Below are 17,147 nucleotides of genomic sequence, written 5' to 3'. Positions count from 1 at the left end.
ACAGAACTAGAAATTCTATATATCAACATGCTTTTTAAAAAAAAATCATTTTCTCGACCCTCCACCCACTCCCTCCCACACAGAAAACCCCCAAGAAGAGAGCAAAGGAAAAAAATAAAGAAAAAATAGATTGATTTTAAACATTTCTGGATATTGCCTTGCAAATAAATTGTGACCTAATTATTCTAACTCTTATAACTACCATTATATTTTTAAAATATGAAATATATAGTAAAATAAAATGCTACAATTTAATACATAACATTTAATCAAAATCTAAGTGTGTGTGTATATATATGCAAAAAAATACAAACAACATCTAGTAAAGTAAAAATAAAAAGAAATACATTAAGGTGAGGCCGGGGACTGACAAGGATTGTACAAAATTCTAGCAATTGGCATATGATAATTATAAAGTTATAACACCAATCTTTTGCATATATGGAAACCAAATTTTCAAACAATTATCATATTTCTTCTTTAAATTATGTGATCTTTTACAAAGGTATATAAATTTGCATTTCCCCATGCCATCTAGCTAATACCAAATTCATGAAAGTGCTATACATTTCCTGACAACTGCCAGCACAATCTTTAAAAATTCTTTTTGAAACAAATTTAATTTTAAATCTGGACCAATCCTTGATATATCCCCCAAAAGAAACAACATAGGTTTCTCGGGAGTTAGCATCCTTTCGGTATGCCGGTGTTGAAGAAAATGCTGGAGCTCTGCTCAAACCAGACAGTCCAGGCTCCGGGTGCCTTTGCAAAAAAATTGAGGAATGCCTATGATGACTTCACAAGTAGGCGTTAATTGGACATGCTGTGGAGTAATGGATTATTGTTTTGGAAAGCAACTGATGAACAAACTTAGATTAGGTCCGGAGCCGCAGTCTGTCTGAGTAAAGTTGGCTGTTCTAAGAGGGTCATGTGGTTTTCTGAGAGAGAGAAGGAATTCATTTTTACAGTTCAGTAGCAGCAGCTGGGACTGGAATGTAACAAGCTGACAAGCTTGTGGAAAAACTCCATTTTGAAGACAGGTTGGGAGATCTCAGTTCAGCCTGGTCAAAGCCCTTGTGGTACATACAAGAAGAGATGGCTTGCTGTCTAATGTTTCACTTGAAATAAGAGAAACAAAAAGGAACTCTGTGGTGACCTGAAGGAAAAAGGTTTTCATCTGGAAAATCCTGATGAAGCAAGTTTATTCGGCAAGACACTGAAGTGGCTGGAAGGAATCAGTTGTGGGTGACCAATGAGCAACAAGTAACCATTTACATTTACCTTTCAAGCACTAAAGTCTGGTGAAATTCATAACTGTAAATAGTATACTGCACAGTATAAGAATTGCCTGGTCCCAGTGAAGTTGGAGGAGTGAGAAGTAAGATTGGACTGTGAATCAAAGAACTTTTCTGAACTTATATACACATTACATACATGTGTGCTGAGAATTAGAAGGGGGTTAAGTTAGGTTAAGTAAGTTAATAGTAATAAGTTAGAGTTTGGTCCGGTTTTCATGTTTAAAGATAATTAAAATCAACTTTTATTTAAGTACCCATTTGTCTTGGTGTATTTTTAATGCTGCTGGCTTTTGGGATCCTCTGGGCTCATAACAGAACAAAGGAGAATGTTCTGATATGAACCTTGCCTTATACTGAACCTGTTATACCCTACCTTGAAGTCTTGCTGATAATAAAAACATACCAATTCTAGAATATGAATCATGTCTATTAGAATAAAATGAATAGTCCCTTTTTCTAGGATACATCCTTCTCCAAATATCAACCAAATTCAAGTTTTTAATTAATGACAAAGTTATTTTTGCTGCCTTAGATTTCAACACATTCTTTGTAGAACTATCACATAAAGGGTCAAGACAAAAATCAAAATCTCCATCCACTAAAATATTTTCATTAGCTTCCCCATATTTAAAAAAGGTTTCTTGTGTAAATTTACCATCATCCACATTTGGTGTATAAATATTCATTGTTCAGAAATAAAATTTGCAATTTATTAATACAAACCTACCAAATGGGTCGAAAACTGTATTTTGTATTTTAATTGGAAGATTTTTATTGATCAAAATTGCTACTCCTCTAACTTTTGTATTAAAATGCTATGCATCTACCATTCCAACCCAATCCTTTCTTTAGTTTTTGATGTTCCTTTTCAATTAAATGTGTTTCTTGTAGAAAAGCATCATCTACTTTCATTTTTCTTGAAATGTGTCAAAGCTCTTTCTCTTTATAGGGGTTTGAAGACCATTTACATTGTAAAAAAATTAAAATTCTTACACTTTCCCCCTTTTCATGATTCCCCTTCATCAGTCTCCGGCTCTTCATCAACCTCTTAAATTAAAAAAAAATTAAATCCAGTAATAAAAATAGTATTTGATTGAATACTTAAAAAGAGATAAATAGAAAGGAGAACCCCTCCCCCTTGAGCATTGTCATAGAGCACCCAACAATGCTACCACCCTCCATTTTTCAGGTTGCATCTAGAGTCACAAAATAACGTCCATGGTTCGACAGGAACGAGTCAGCATATCTCCGGCACCTCTGAGTATATTAAACTCATCTCTGCAATATTTCAAACCGCTTCCAGATTTCTTTCACCACAATAATATAACTTTCCATTTTCAAGTCTCCACTCTTTGCGTCAATTCTTGACACATGCCTGGCAAACTTTCTGCATATTCTTGAACATGTTCCAGATTCGTAAAAAATCTACTTGGACCTCCTTGAACAAATACTTTCAGAGTTGCAGGATGTTGCAGAATAAAAGTTTAGATTTTTAAACTGGATTAAAAGTCTTCCTTTTCTTCAATAATTCAAAGCTTTTATCAGGATAAAATAAAATCTCGTTCCCTCCAAATTCTAATGGCGCTTTTCTTTCTTTAAACTGTTTGGCTGCCAATTACAAGATTTTACCCCCACTCGATAACAAAGAAATTTGACCAAAATAGGCCTCGACTTTTGATCCAGCTGAGGTTTAGGTCTAAGGGCTCTATGAACTCGCTCAATCTCAATACCTCCTTTCAAATGATCTTGCCCAAAAGACTGAGGAATCCAATCCTGTAAAAATTGAACAATATCTTCTCCTTCTTTCAGGCCAATAATCTTAAAATTAATTCTTTAGCAAACATTTTCTAATGACAATTGTTTATTCATTGCCAATCCTTGTTCTAATCCTTTACCACTTTATCGACCTTTTCTTGAAGAAATTGATTTTCCAAATTAATGCTTTGAACTTTTTCTTCCATTTCCTGATTTGTTTTCTGCATCTCTTTAACAAATTCACATACTTTATTAACTTTAGCCTCTGATCAGTCAGCACCAATGGGAGACCCTGTCAGAGTAGCTTACTAAGCCCCTTAGACAGGCTCCCAGGCAGTCCAAAAGGCTGTATGAGGGGGCAAAATTATTGGAGCTGAAGAAAAAGGAGACGAAGAAGAAGAGGAGGAGGAGGAAGAAGAACAAGGCTCAGAGGAATTGTTGGAAAAAGGGTTAGTTGCCTTCTTAAGCCAGCACCTCACATAAATATTTTCAATGGATGGGAGGTCGAAGCCTATTTTGGAGCTGACAACATGTGTTAGCTTGGGATCCTTCTGTGTTCTTGGGCAGTTAGAATTCCCAAACCAAGCTGTGATGCAACCAGTCACCATACTTTATACTGCACACCTGTAGAGGTTGATAGAGTATTCAACAATATGCCATATCTCCTCAGATTCCTTAGAAAATTGAGGTCTTCAGAAATATAGATTCCCAAGAACTTGAATGTTCAAAATCCTTTCACCTCCAACCCATCATTGTGGATGGGTGTGAGGTCCCTCAGTCTCTCCTTCCAGTATAGCCTCTCTTCATGAAGTCTTCTGCAGACAGTGATCATTGACATATCCATACCTGCTTCCTGAAGAGTGTTTCTGATCTGTTGGACATACATTTTGGGATTTTTCTTCATTATGATGAGGATTCTTCTGTCATCAGCAATGGAGATCTTCCTTGGAAGACCAGTCCCTTTGCCATTACTGAGCTCACCAGTACGCTTTCTTCTTCATTTTGTTCCAAACGATTTTGGCAATGCTAAGGTTTGGGTGATGACTTACTGTTTTATTCTTGTTTATCAGTCTCAAAATGACTTTTATTTCATTGGCACAACTCTAGTCCTCATGTTGAAAAATGAAAACTGCAGACTCCAAAGGTAATCAAAAGCTTAGAAGCAAACCTAGCTTTCTTACACCTGCACCAACGAAGCAATTAAACGGACCTGAGTACTTGTAAACACCTGTGAAGTCAAATGTCCCAAACATTATGGTGCTCTGAAATGAGGGGACTGTGTATATAAAAAAAGTGCTGTAATTTTTACATAGTCAAACCAAAATATATACAAATAAACTCAAATAAAATCTGAAATGTGCATTTCAATTACATGAATTTTTTGATTACAAATTTAACACTGTGGAGCATAGAGGCAGATAAAGGAAAAGTGTCTTTGTGGAGGGAATAAAAACATCCAAACCACTGCTCTTTTGAGGATTGAAGTTCCAATGAGTCACAAGTCATATGTCTTAAATACATGATATCTTTGTCTTTTAAAAGTAACCCTTGTGCTAGGCTCTCTTCCAAGAGAAAACGGCCTCTCCACATTCACATTCTCTGGACTTTTTCCTGAAGATGGAGGTGCTGCCAGAGCTGCTGTATGGCAGCACTGCTGCTGGTGCAGACCCACGGGGAGCGAGCGAGTGGAGATTCAGTGGTATCCAGCTGCCCTGTCGACTCTGCATGGGCTTTGAGTGGCCCATTGAGGGAGCCAACAGTAATTTTAGTTGAAATCCTGCAACTGTGGGTCTGTGCCCAAGATGGCAGCACCTATTAATGAGCAGCAACCACAAGGGGCTACAGACTTCAGTGAAGCAGACAGAGGACTGGAGCAGGGTACCAGTGGACAAGAAGATCATGCATCTTCTGAGAGGGAGAAGCAGAGGAGATGACCCATGGGACAGTGACCACAGTGGTGAACTAGTGAGGGTATTCTGCAGCTGAGGAACTAGTGCATGTGGCAGGCTGCTGGCGACTTGAGGCAAGGAACCTGTGGGATGCTGGAGACCACTGACAGGAAACTCACTCTGGGCTGCGGACTGCTGGAGACTAGCTCGAACCAGCTGGAGGGCTACCAAGTATTGGAACCAGGATGTGAGGAGATGCAGAGGGTGCTGGAGGGTCCCTAATCATGTCAGAGGTTTGGATCTGGAGCTCGGGTTGCCAATTATTTGTACTGAACTCTGTGTGGCTGCGGGAGCACTGTAGAATCTATGGATACTCAGTGACTTGGTGGGGGGGGGGGGGGACTCTCTTTTGTTTCTCTCTCTCTCTCTGACTGCAAGTGGTGCTTAGGCAATTCCTGCCAGTGGAGAATCTGCCTGCCCTGCACCAGGAAAAAGGAAATTTCATGTAATACGACACTGTTTTATTACGACGACAATAAATTGAATCTTGAGTTGCTTGGGACCCCATTCCATAATCACCAAAGGCTTTTAGTTTGTCAAAGAACAGCTGCATAATTAGGAAACAGCTATTATTTCTGTTAATACAAGCTGTTATTGTCTTCAAGCACTCTGAAAGTTATATGTGTATCCTTGGGAAAGATGGCAGCCCAAAAAAAAAATCAAAGTTTTAGGGTTTTCAACTTTATCAATCATTGAACATTATATTTTCTTGAGAAAATGCCACAGCAAATGGCAATACTCTGATGTGCATATCTGTTTGAGGACCCCCAAAGTTTCTGATTTTTATAAGTGACCTGGATGAAGAAGTGGAACGATGGGTCAGTAAGTTTGGAATTTACTCAAATGTTGAAGATGTTGGGGATAGTGCTGTCGCAGGTTACGACAGGACATACACAGGATGGAGAGTTCAGCAGAGAAGTGGCCGACGGTGTTCAATCTGGATAAGTGTGAAATGATACATTTTGGAAGGTCAAACTTGAAGATGGAATATGTGGTTAAGGCAGGATTTTTAACAGTGTGGAAAAACAAAAGGATCTTGGGGTCCAAAACCGTCGATCTTTCAAGCTTGCCATACAAGTTGACAGGAAGTTAAGAAGGCTTATAGTGTGCTGGTCTTCATTAGTCAGGGAATTGAGTTCAAGAGTCGTGAGGTAATTTTTTTTGTAAATTTTATTTAAACATTTACCATACATGTAATAATATCCAAGTGCAAAATATATGAAATATTAATATCCAATCTATTCTTTCTTTGAATTGGCTTCGCGGACGAAGAATTATGGAGGGGTTAAATGTCCACGTCAGCTGCAGGCTCGTTTGTGGCTGACAAGTCCAATGCGGGACAGGCAGACACGGTTGCAGCGGTTGCAGGGAAAATTTGTTGGTTGGGGTTGGGTGTTGGGTTTTTCCTCCTTTGCCTTTTGTCAGTGAGGTGGGCTCTGCGGTCTTCTTCAAAGGAGGTTGCTGCCCGCTAAACTGTGAGGCGCCAAGATGCACAGTTTGAGGCGATATCAGCCCACTGGTGGTGGTCAATGTGGCAGGAACCAAGAGATTTCTTTAGGCAGTCCTTGTACCTCTTCTTTGGTGCACCTCTGTCACGGTGGCCAGTGGAGAGCTCGCCATATAACACGATCTTGGGAAGGCGATGGTCCTCCATTTTGGAGACGTGACCCACCCAGCGCAGCTGGATCTTCAGCAGCGTGGACTCGATGCTGTCGACCTCTGCCATCTCGAGTACTTCGACGTTAGGGATGAAAGCGCTCCAATGAATGTTGAGGATGGAGCGGAGACAATGCTGGTGGAAGCGTTCTAGGAGCCGTAGGTGATGCCGGTAGAGGACCCATGATTCGGAGCCGAACAGGAGTGTGGGTATGACAACGGCTCTGTATACGCTCATCTTTGTGAGGTTTTTCAGTTGGTTGTTTTTCCAGACTCTTTTGTGTAGTCCTCCAAAGGCGCTATTTGCCTTGGCGAGTCTGTTGTCTATCTCGTTGTTGATCCTTGCATCTGATGAAATGGTGCAGCCGAGATAGGTAAACTGGTTGACCGTTTTGAGTTTTGTGTGCCCGATGGAGATGTGGGGGTGCTGGTAGTCATGGTGGGGAGCTTGCTGATGGGGGACCTCAGTTTTCTTCAGGCTGACTTCCAGGCCAAATATTTTGGCAGTTTCCGCAAAACAGGACGTCAAGCGCTGAAGAGCTGGCTCTGAATGGGCAACTAAAGCGGCATCGTCTGCAAAGAATAATTCACGGACAAGTTTCTCTTGTGTCTTGGTGTGAGCTTGCAGGCGCCTCAGATTGAAGGGACTGCCATCCGTGCGGTACCGGATGTAAACAGCGTCTTCATTGTTGAGGTCTTTCATGGCTTGGTTCAGCATCATGCTGAAGAAGATTGAAAAGAGGGTTGGTGCGAGAACACAGCCTTGCTTCACGCCATTGTTAATGGAGAAGGGTTCAGAGAGCTCATTGCTGTATCTGACCCGACCTTGTTGGTTTTCGTGCAGTTGGATAATCATGTTGAGGAACTTTGGGGGGCATCTGATGCGCTCTAGTATTTGCCAAAGCCCTTTCCTGCTCACGGTGTCGAAGGCTTTGGTGAGGTCAACAAAGGTGATGTAGAGTCCTTTGTTTTGTTCTCTGCACTTTTCTTGGAGCTGTCTGAGGGCAAAGACCATGTCAGTAGTTCCTCTGTTTGCGCGAAAGCCGCACTGTAATTCTGGGAGAATATTCTCGGCGACACTAGGTATTATTCTATTTAGGAGAATCCTAGCGAAGATCTTGCCTGCAATGGAGAGCAGCGTGATTCCCCTGTAGTTTGAGCAGTTTGATTTCTCGCCTTTGTTTTTGTACAGGGTGATGATGGTGGCATCACGAAGGTCCTGAGGCAGTTTTCCTTGGTCCCAACAAAGCTTGAAAAACTCATGCAGTTTGACATGCAGAGTTTTGCCGCCAGCCTTCCAGACATCTGGGGGGATTCCATCCATACCTGCTGCTTTGCCACTTTTCAGTTGTTCGATTGCCTTATATGTCTCATCCTGGGTGAGGACCTCATCCAGCTCTAGCCTTAGGGGCTGTTGAGGGAGCTGGAGCAAGGCGGAATCTTGGACTGAGCGGTTGGCACTGAAAAGAGATTGGAAGTGTTCTGACCATCGGTTGAGGATGGAGATCTTGTCGCTGAGGAGGATTTTGCCGTCTGAGCTGCGCAGCAGGCTTTGGACTTGGGGTGAGGGGCCGTACACAGCCTTTAGAGCCTCGTAGAAACCGCTGAAGTCGCCAATGTCCGCGCTGAGCTGGGTTCGCTTGGCGAGGCTAGTCCATCACTCATTTTGGATCTCCTGGAGTTTGCGCTGAAGATGGCTGCATGCGCGACGGAAGGCTTGTTTCTTCTCTGGACAGGACGGCTTTGTAAGGTGAGCCTGGTGGGCAGCTCGCTTCTTTGCCAGCAGCTCCTGGATTTCCTGGCTGTTTTTGTCGAACCAGTCCTTGTTTTTCCTGGAGGAGAAGCCCAGTACCTCTTCAGTGGATTGCAGTATGGTAGTCTTCAACTGATCCCAGAGGGTTTCAGGGGATGGGTCCGTGAGGCGGATTGCATCGTCGAGCTTTGCTTTGAGGTTTGCCTGGAAGTTTCCTCTCGCTTCGTCTGACTGCAGGTTTCCAACATTGAACCTCTTTCTGGGGGCTTTACTGTTCCTGGGCTTTGGCTTGAAGTGAAGGTTGAGCTTGCAGCGTACCAGCCGGTGGTCAGTGTGGCATTCTGCGCTGGGCATGACCCTGGTGTGGAGCATATCTCGTTTGTCACTTTCTATTACATGATGGTATAAACCCCAACCCCCTCTCCCCACTAAACCCCAAAAGAAAAAAGGAAAAAGAAATGAAATAACAAGAAAACCAAAAAAAGAAACTAAAATAGAAACATGGTTTCTGCAAGTTCCCCCTTACCACATGGAATTAATCATTTATATCTTAAAATATTTAAATGAGGTTAATGAAGTTCAAGGCTCAAGGAAAAGGTCTATATATTAATTCCCTCAATTCTTAAGTACGAGCACCTAATTTTAAAAAAAATGTCATATTTATTTCTCAAATTATAAGTAATCTTCTCAACTCTGCATTCCAATGTTTCATACCCAAATAGGCATCCAATTTCCTTATCACTGCTCTACATTTTCTTGCTACTGCTAAACAATCTTTAAAAATTGTTTTTGATATGTAGATAGTTTCAGTCTTATCCCATCAATATTACCTAATAAAAATAACAAGTTTATGGAAATTTAATTTCCATAACCCATCCCAAATAAAAATGCCAAATTTAACCAAAAAGGTCTCACTTTGGAGCAAGACCAAGTAGAATGTAGAAGAATACCTACCTCCTGACCATATCTAAAACACTGATCAGATAAATCAGTTTATTTAGTTTTTTGCATGTGTTGGATTAACAGAGTTTTACTGTATCTCACTTTAAGAATCAGATGGAGCATGTCCATTAAATTAAACAATTTACTTCATCAACATCTAAGTTTGTCTCCCAACATTGTCTGGACTTATGTATTCCATGTTTAATAATTCCCTTCTGCAAGAATATACATAGAAAAAAAAATTCTTAATATACCTACTACATATCAATATTTCTAAATCACCACATTTTGGTAATGACATTGTTGGACCCATCTCATCTCTCAAATAAGCCCATAATTGATAATAACAAAAAAAGGGTGTTATTTTGTATCCCATATTTATTTTTTAAATTATCAAATGTCATTAAACTTCTATCTACATAATAATCTTCAATATATCTAATTCCTTTCTGAAATCAAATATTTAAAAATTGATTATCCATTGAAAATGGAATAAATTGATTTTGAATCAAAGGTATTTGAGCCCAAACTGCTCTCCTCATTCTAATTTCATCATTTACTTTATTCCAAATATTAATCAAATGCTTCAGCAAAAAAATGCTTCCTTTTCCCCAGATAATTATTTTGGTTCCCATTTATATCCAAAATCTTCTGATTTTGTCTTTCCTATTTTATCAATTCCTATTTTAATCCATGCTGGTCTTTCTTCCTCATCAAAGAAAGAAATTAAAAATCTCAATTGAGCTTCCTTGTTGTAATTTATAAAATTTAGTAATTGCAAACATCTGAACTCAAATTTCCAAACCAATTTATCGAAAGAAACTCTCGACATCTTATCCTTCCAAAGAAAATTTCTAATATATTTATTTAATTCTTGAATAAATTTTTATGGTATCATTATTGGCAATGTTTGGAATAAGTATTGAACCCTAGGAAATATATTTATTTTAACACAGTTATCCATACCCAATACTGCAATTGTCAACATCGTCCACTTATTCAAATCCTCACCAATTTTCTTGTAAAAATACATAGTTCTGTTTTTATACATTCTCTAATTTATTATCTACCCATATACTTAATTATTTTATCCCGTTTACTAGCCATTTAAATTGAGTAACTCATTGACATGGAGTGTAATCCCCTATAGTAGGAGGCATCATTTCAGTTTTATCTCAGTTGACTTTATAACCCAAAATCTTAACATATTCCTCCAATCTCAAATATAATTTATGTAAGAAACCTATTGGCTCTGTCAAGTAAATCAAAAAATCATTAGCAAATAGATTAATTTCATATTCTTCATGATTAACCGTAAAGCCTTTAATATCTGAATCAGCTCGTATTAATTCTGCAAGTTGTTCAATCGCTAAAATAAAAAAAATGCAGGCGATAAAGGTCATCATTGCCTACTAGAGTTTGTCAACGGAAGGAATGTAGAAACCTGCCCATTCGTAACAACTTTAGCTTTAGGGTTATTATATTAAGCTTTAACCCAAGTTATAAACACTGGACCCATCCAAAATTTCTCAAACATTTTAAACAAGAAGTCCCACTCTTGTCTATCAAACATCTTTTCTGCATCCAAAACCACTGCCACATTTAAATCTTTTGCACTAATTATGCTAAGTAACCTAGTTATTTTATTTACAGATTTTCTCTTTTTCACAAAACCTATCAATTTTGGTAAAAACTTCAACCTATTAGCTAAAACTTTGGCAATTATTTTATAATCTATATTTAGCAAAGAGATTTGTCTACAAGATGCTGGTTTTAAAGGATCTCTTTTTTGGTATTACCATTTCCGGGAAGGTATGTGTTTCCATCGCCTGTTCTAATACATCCATAAAAGGAGGAATTAATAAATCCTTAAATTCTTTATAAAATTCAGGCAGGAAACCATCCTCTGGAGATTTATTACTTTGTAATGAGCTCAATGCTTCTCCCATTTCCCTTGAAGTGAAAAGAGCATCCAACTACCTTTGCTCTTGTAAAGTTAAGACCAGAAGTCTTGTCTGTGATTTTTTTTAAATCCTATTTTATTATCATCTCTCTGTGATTCAGATTTATACAACTGAGAATAAAATTGTTTGAAAGCCTCATTAATTTCATGAGGCTTAAAAGTAGTCACATCCAACTCTCTTTTAACTGTATGAATAGTTCTTGAAACTTGTTCTGCTTATAAATGTCATTTAAGAACCTTATGAACCCTTTCATCTAACTCATAATATCTCTGCTTAGTTCTCATTATGGCTTTCTCCATTCTAAATGTTTGTAATATATTATAATGAAGTTTCTTATTTATAAGTCTCCAACGTTTCTCCTCTGAGACCCGTCTTTGTAAATCCTTTTCTAAGTATATTACCTCCTTCTTCAATTGGTCCAATTCTTTCATAGTTCGGTGCAGACTAGATGGGCCAAAAATGGCCTGTTTCCGTGCTGTAATTGTTATATGGTTATAATCTTTCTTAATTTTAGAAGTGTAACATAATTTGTCCCCTTAAGTAAGCCTTCACTCCATCTCATAAAATAAACTTATTATCTGAATTAGAATTAGTCTGAAAGAAAAATCTGAATATGCCTTCTAACAAAAACAAAACCAAAAAAAAAAAAATCACAAAAATCTGGTCTTTATAAGAACATTGAATTAAGTCTCCATGCATTAGATGGTTCTTTATGATTGTAAAAGTCATGAATAACAGCGAGTGATCTGATAGAAGCCTTGCTTTATAATCAACTTGATTAACTCTATTTTAAAGATGTGTTGACATTAAAAAATAAGTCTATCCTTGAATAGGAGTCTTGTTGATTTGAATAAAAAGAATAATCTCTTGGATGAATTCTTTTCCATGTCTACGCTCAAATCCTTTATTAATGCTAAAGTAGTCTTCGCTGCCTTTATTCTTACTACTGTTCTAAACAAAAATCTAAATAATCTGCAGTTGGTGCATAAATGTTCAAAAAAGTCCAACATTCTGAAAAAAATTGACAATATACTATAACATATCTACCTGCAGAGTTAATCGTGACTGGAAGTGTCTTCCCCATACCTTTTAATTAAATGAAGAGGCTGTGACATGTCCCACCCAGTTTCTTTTTAATTTCTGATCTTCTGTTTCAGTTAAATGAGTCTCTTGTAAAAAGGCTACATCTACTTTTTTTTTTAAAATATGTATCAATATTCTCTTCCTCTTCATCCATCCATTCAGCCCATTAACATTAAAACTAAGAAAATTCAATAAATTACTCATTTATATTTACTTTAATCCAAGACCAATGACATTGTCCCTTCCCCTCTCTCCATGAACTTCCCTGTTTATCCCAATGTTCAATGTAGACCGTGTTAAGGGTCACTCCTCGACAGTTCAGGTAGAAAAAGAAATTTATACATAAACAGATTATTGCAACCAATAAAATATTCAAAAATGTAAGAGAGGAAAAAAAAACAAAGAAACAAAAAAAATAACACATTAAATGTTGTTTAAATAATATACAACATATCTCTCCCCCCCTCCACCTCCACTTTACGGGTTGTGGCTGTTGCCCCAAGTACACACATTACAGACGAGTCAATAGCAGTTAGTCCATAAAACTTCCAACCACCTCCACCCCCTGCCAGATGTTTACCATTATCAATCTTTTTACAAAAAGAGAAAACTTAAAAAAAAAGCTTTGTGTTGATCAGAACATTTTCAAACGTCCAGTTGAAGCTTAACTGATAGAGTTCCAACAAATTCTTCTGCGTGAATGTGATCTATATAAAAAAACTATTCTGTCCTTCTTGTATGAAGATCTTCAGAATAGCTAGATGGTGAAGGATGAACCAATATCTCTTTTACCATAAGGCAGGTTTCATAGTGCTACAAGCTCTCCTCCACTTCAACAATCCAAACTTAATTCCATGGAATTCCAATGGACCTTGTCATTCTTTAGCACCTTGCACAGCCAGAGCCAACATTCTTTCTGTCTTGACATTTTATAAGTACAGATCTTGGCTTTTGTCGGGAGGATGCCGTGGTCTCAGTGCTCTATGTGCCCTTTCAATTTCAATAACATTTTCAAATTTATCAGGTCCCAGAACCTCCAGAATCCAGCACTGGAAAAAAACCTTATCACATCATCACCTTCTTTAAGGCCAACAATTTTAATATCATTTCATCTACTAAAATTCTCTAGTAGATCAACTTTTTTTCCCCAGTTGCTTCTTTTCAATGGCCATGCATTAATATCATTTTCCACTCTCGTCATTCTATCCTGTACATCTTCCATACCAGCTTCCAGTCTTAACTCTTTCATCAACCTTATCCACTTTATTTTGCAATTTCTGAACAATAGCAAAATATTTCTTCATTCTGTAATCTGAGATTTTCACATTTGCTTTTATTTCTCTCAATTCTTTCAGTAAGTGGGCATTAGTGCATTCTTTCTCTTGTAATACTTTCATTTTCCTACCTTTGTCTTCAGAAACTTTCACCTGCCTTGTCACCTCTTCTTCCTGTTGATCTCCCCCCCTCCCCCTCCACCTTCTTCGTCATTGACCTGTAAATCTGACAGAGATCTCCTCCTGTTTGAAACACAGCATCTGGTATGTGTCAGAGCTAGCACTGCTGGCTCCAGCAACATCACAGGGCTCTTCCAATCTGTACATGCACACCTGTCCACGCATGCACAGTTCAACATCTTCTTCCTCGATGCCATCACCCTATTGAGATGGTTGTGATGGCACTATGGAGCATGGAATGGGCCTTGTAGGAGTATGACTCGCCTTAGAATTGACCCTCACTTCAGCCCCTGGATCCAGGGAGACAGTAGGCCTTTTTTCCAACTTGTCGTTGTTCCATGTATTCACGACAGGCCAGTGACAGTTTTTCCTCTTTCAGGTGACATAGTTAGAATGTTGTATAGAAGTTGAAAATCAGTTTTTAATAGTTTTGGTTACTTCCACTTTACCTTAGTGAAATTGGTTAGTTTCACTTTACCTAATGAGGACATTTTTTTACTAATTCCGGGGAGAGTCAGAATTCCACATCTTGCCTTCACCAAATCATGTGACCCCCCCCCCCACCCAATATGAGGTAATGTTACAGCACTATACAACTTTGTTGGAACACACTTGGAATTGCTTTCAGTTGGTGCAGAGGAGATTTACCAGGATGTTGCCTAAATTGGAGAATGTATCTTATGAGGCAAGGTTAACAGAAGAGGGATGACTTAATACAGGTCTACAAGGATGTATTGATAGGGTGGTCAGTCAGCACTTTTTTCTCTGGGCAACTAGCAAATACCACATGATATCTGCATAAAGGCAGGGGAGGATAGTTTAGGGGAGATGTCAGGATATTTTCTTTCCATTCACAGAGAATATTGGATACCAGGAATGAATTGCCAGGGGTAATGGTGGAGACTGGTACAGGAGGGACATTTAAAAGACTCGTAGATTGGCACGTGGTGCAAGAAAAGTGAGGGTTAGGGTTGTGAGGTTTATATAGGATGGCATAACAATGTGGGCTGAAGGGCCTATATTATATAATGTTCTATAGAATAATACTGTTTTATGTAACAATCATTTTTAAATTTCAACAGAAAAACACTTGTATATTTTAATATTCATCATGTAATAGCTGACTATTTGCTTTAAATTACACCATGAACCATTGTATGAGAACTGTCTATTCATGTTCCAGACAGGCAAAAAGTTGTTTCTCAAGAACCATCCATTAATAAAAACCAGTCAAATATTACTCAACTTTGCCCTTTGTAAGTTACATATTAAATTGAAATAATTACCTCTCAATCTATAACTTGTGGAAAATGATTAAATTCCCCAAACACAAAGGAGTCTCAGAGTATAAATAGATGAAACTTTATTCACGACAGAGTAGCAGGTCTTACCACAATGAAAAACTTTTACTGCTCTCTTAGAAGAATACTTTTATGGGCTGTGCATTTCTCTGTGTTTCTGTTTTCCTTACTATCAAGGAGAGCCTGCTGTTCCTCAAAAAATATTGGCAACAATACAAAAAACATCCGAATAATATAATTAACTGTTGAAATACAACTTCTCTTTGTACTTTTTCTTAAAGAATGAACTGCAGTGTTCTTGGTTCACAATCCTTTGAGACATTATGACTACAAAGACAAATATAAAACTAAAAATTAATCAAAAGATTATATTTTATGATCAAAGTGCAGTGGCAAAATAATTCAATTACATCCACCCAAATTATGAACCTACAAAGTTTCATTTCCAAGATCCTCATGCTCAACTCCCAAAGTTCCATTGTGATCACCCGTGACATCAAACTGGCATCTATCTTTAGAACACCATTATAGCCTGCTAATCAAACACTCTTTGTTTGGTAGGTATCTCCACTAAAGACATAGCAACTAATGTTGCTTGTATTCAAAGGTTAAAAGTAACTGAGCAGTCACTGTTTTTAAGATGATTTCAGTTTGTACTACTCTAACTTTGGGAGAAAAATATCAGTATTAGGATTGTATTATTTTAAGAAGCAGTTACGCAATTATGAAAATATACATAACTAATCCAGTTATAAGTACCTGTATTTCAAAAGTACCAAAAAATATTAATACCTCCAATTATGTAATGTCAACCCTGGGCACTGGTCTCCACATACATTACATGGTTGCCCTTTTTCTGCATCATCCACTGCACAGAGCTGTAAAATAGGATTTATTAACATGGCTTGCAAAAAGTTCTTGAATACATTAAACAATTTAGAAAAACCCTAAGCAAAAACAAACTTCATCACAAAATAAATCACTTTCATTGCATTAAATTTAGAAATTAAGTACCATGGTGTCAAAGTGACAATGCTCAAATAATTAAAAGAAATAAAAACAGAACTTGCTGGAAACATGTAGGGGGTCTGGCAGCATCCATGGAAAAAAAAGAAACAGATTTAACTTTTCAGAGTGAACACTGTTTTAATATATTTTTATATTTGTTTAGGGAATGTGGGTGTCACAAGGAATGCTGGCATTAGTTGTCCATCCCTAACTCCCCTTAAATTGAGAAGACAACCAAGAGTCAATATATTGAAGCCTAATCGGTCATTGTGACACTGCCAAAATATTACAAATGCTGTAAATGTGAAATATAGCGAATGCTGAGATATTCAATGTTAGAAAGCATCAGGAAATCATCAAGAAAGTAACCGAAAAATATTTTAGGTAACCACACTTTATGAAAGATCAATGACTGTGCATGTTATAAAATGACTTTTTATGGCATAACAAAAAAGAAAGACCAGGCCAACCAAAATGGTATTTAGGTTAACACAACTTCTCAGCTCTCAATCCACAGCAATGTATTCTATAAATTGTCAAGTGATTATCTAGATTTATTTTAAGTGTGGTTAGAGTTTCTTTTTTTTTTCAGGCAGACAATGTTTTGGAGAAAAATTTGTTTCAATAACCTCTTCCTCATCCTTTCTCCAATGAACTCAGATCCATTTCCTCTGGTATTTGGCTCCAGGAGGAACAATAATTCCTTTAGGTTCATCACATCAAAACCTCATTATTTTATTCATTTCAATTAAAATCTCCTCTCAGCCTTTTCTCCTCATGTTTTCAGATTAGCCACTATCCTATCCTTACTGATAATTCCTTGCCATATCCCAATAAACCATCTATACTTTCTCTGGTGTCATAATAACCTTTATATAGTCTGATGATCAGAATAGTTCCATGAAAGAAGGGATAGAGAAGGTGGAAAAGAGTGTGTACAACACACAACTTCATCAGTCAGAACTTTGAGAACAGGAGCTGAGA

General features: G+C 37.8%; 1 protein-coding gene across 6 annotated transcripts in view; it reads right to left on the bottom strand.

Annotated features, from left to right (window-relative positions):
- The window catches only part of prickle2b (prickle homolog 2b), a 281,661-nt gene that overhangs the window by 223,064 nt on the left and 41,450 nt on the right, over positions 1-17,147 (bottom strand). For 4 of the 6 annotated variants that reach the window (XM_069937140.1, XM_069937137.1, XM_069937138.1 and 1 more), the window contains one exon: positions 15,948-16,033. The exons of 1 other annotated variant lie outside the window; for it this stretch is intronic. Coding sequence is in view for 1 of the 5 variants with exons in the window: in XM_069937136.1 (XP_069793237.1) it covers positions 15,948-16,033 (86 nt within the window). In the remaining 4 variants the exon portion in view is untranslated. Of the gene's footprint in view, positions 1-15,947; positions 16,034-17,032; positions 17,120-17,147 lie in introns of those variants that run through there. One more of the 6 variants, XM_069937139.1, reaches the window with a different exon arrangement.

This window comes from Narcine bancroftii, chromosome 5 (assembly GCF_036971445.1).
Source record: "Narcine bancroftii isolate sNarBan1 chromosome 5, sNarBan1.hap1, whole genome shotgun sequence".
NCBI classification, from domain to species: domain Eukaryota; kingdom Metazoa; phylum Chordata; class Chondrichthyes; order Torpediniformes; family Narcinidae; genus Narcine; species Narcine bancroftii.
Note: the sequence above shows the minus strand (reverse complement) of the source record. Positions and strands in the feature narration are given on the sequence as shown.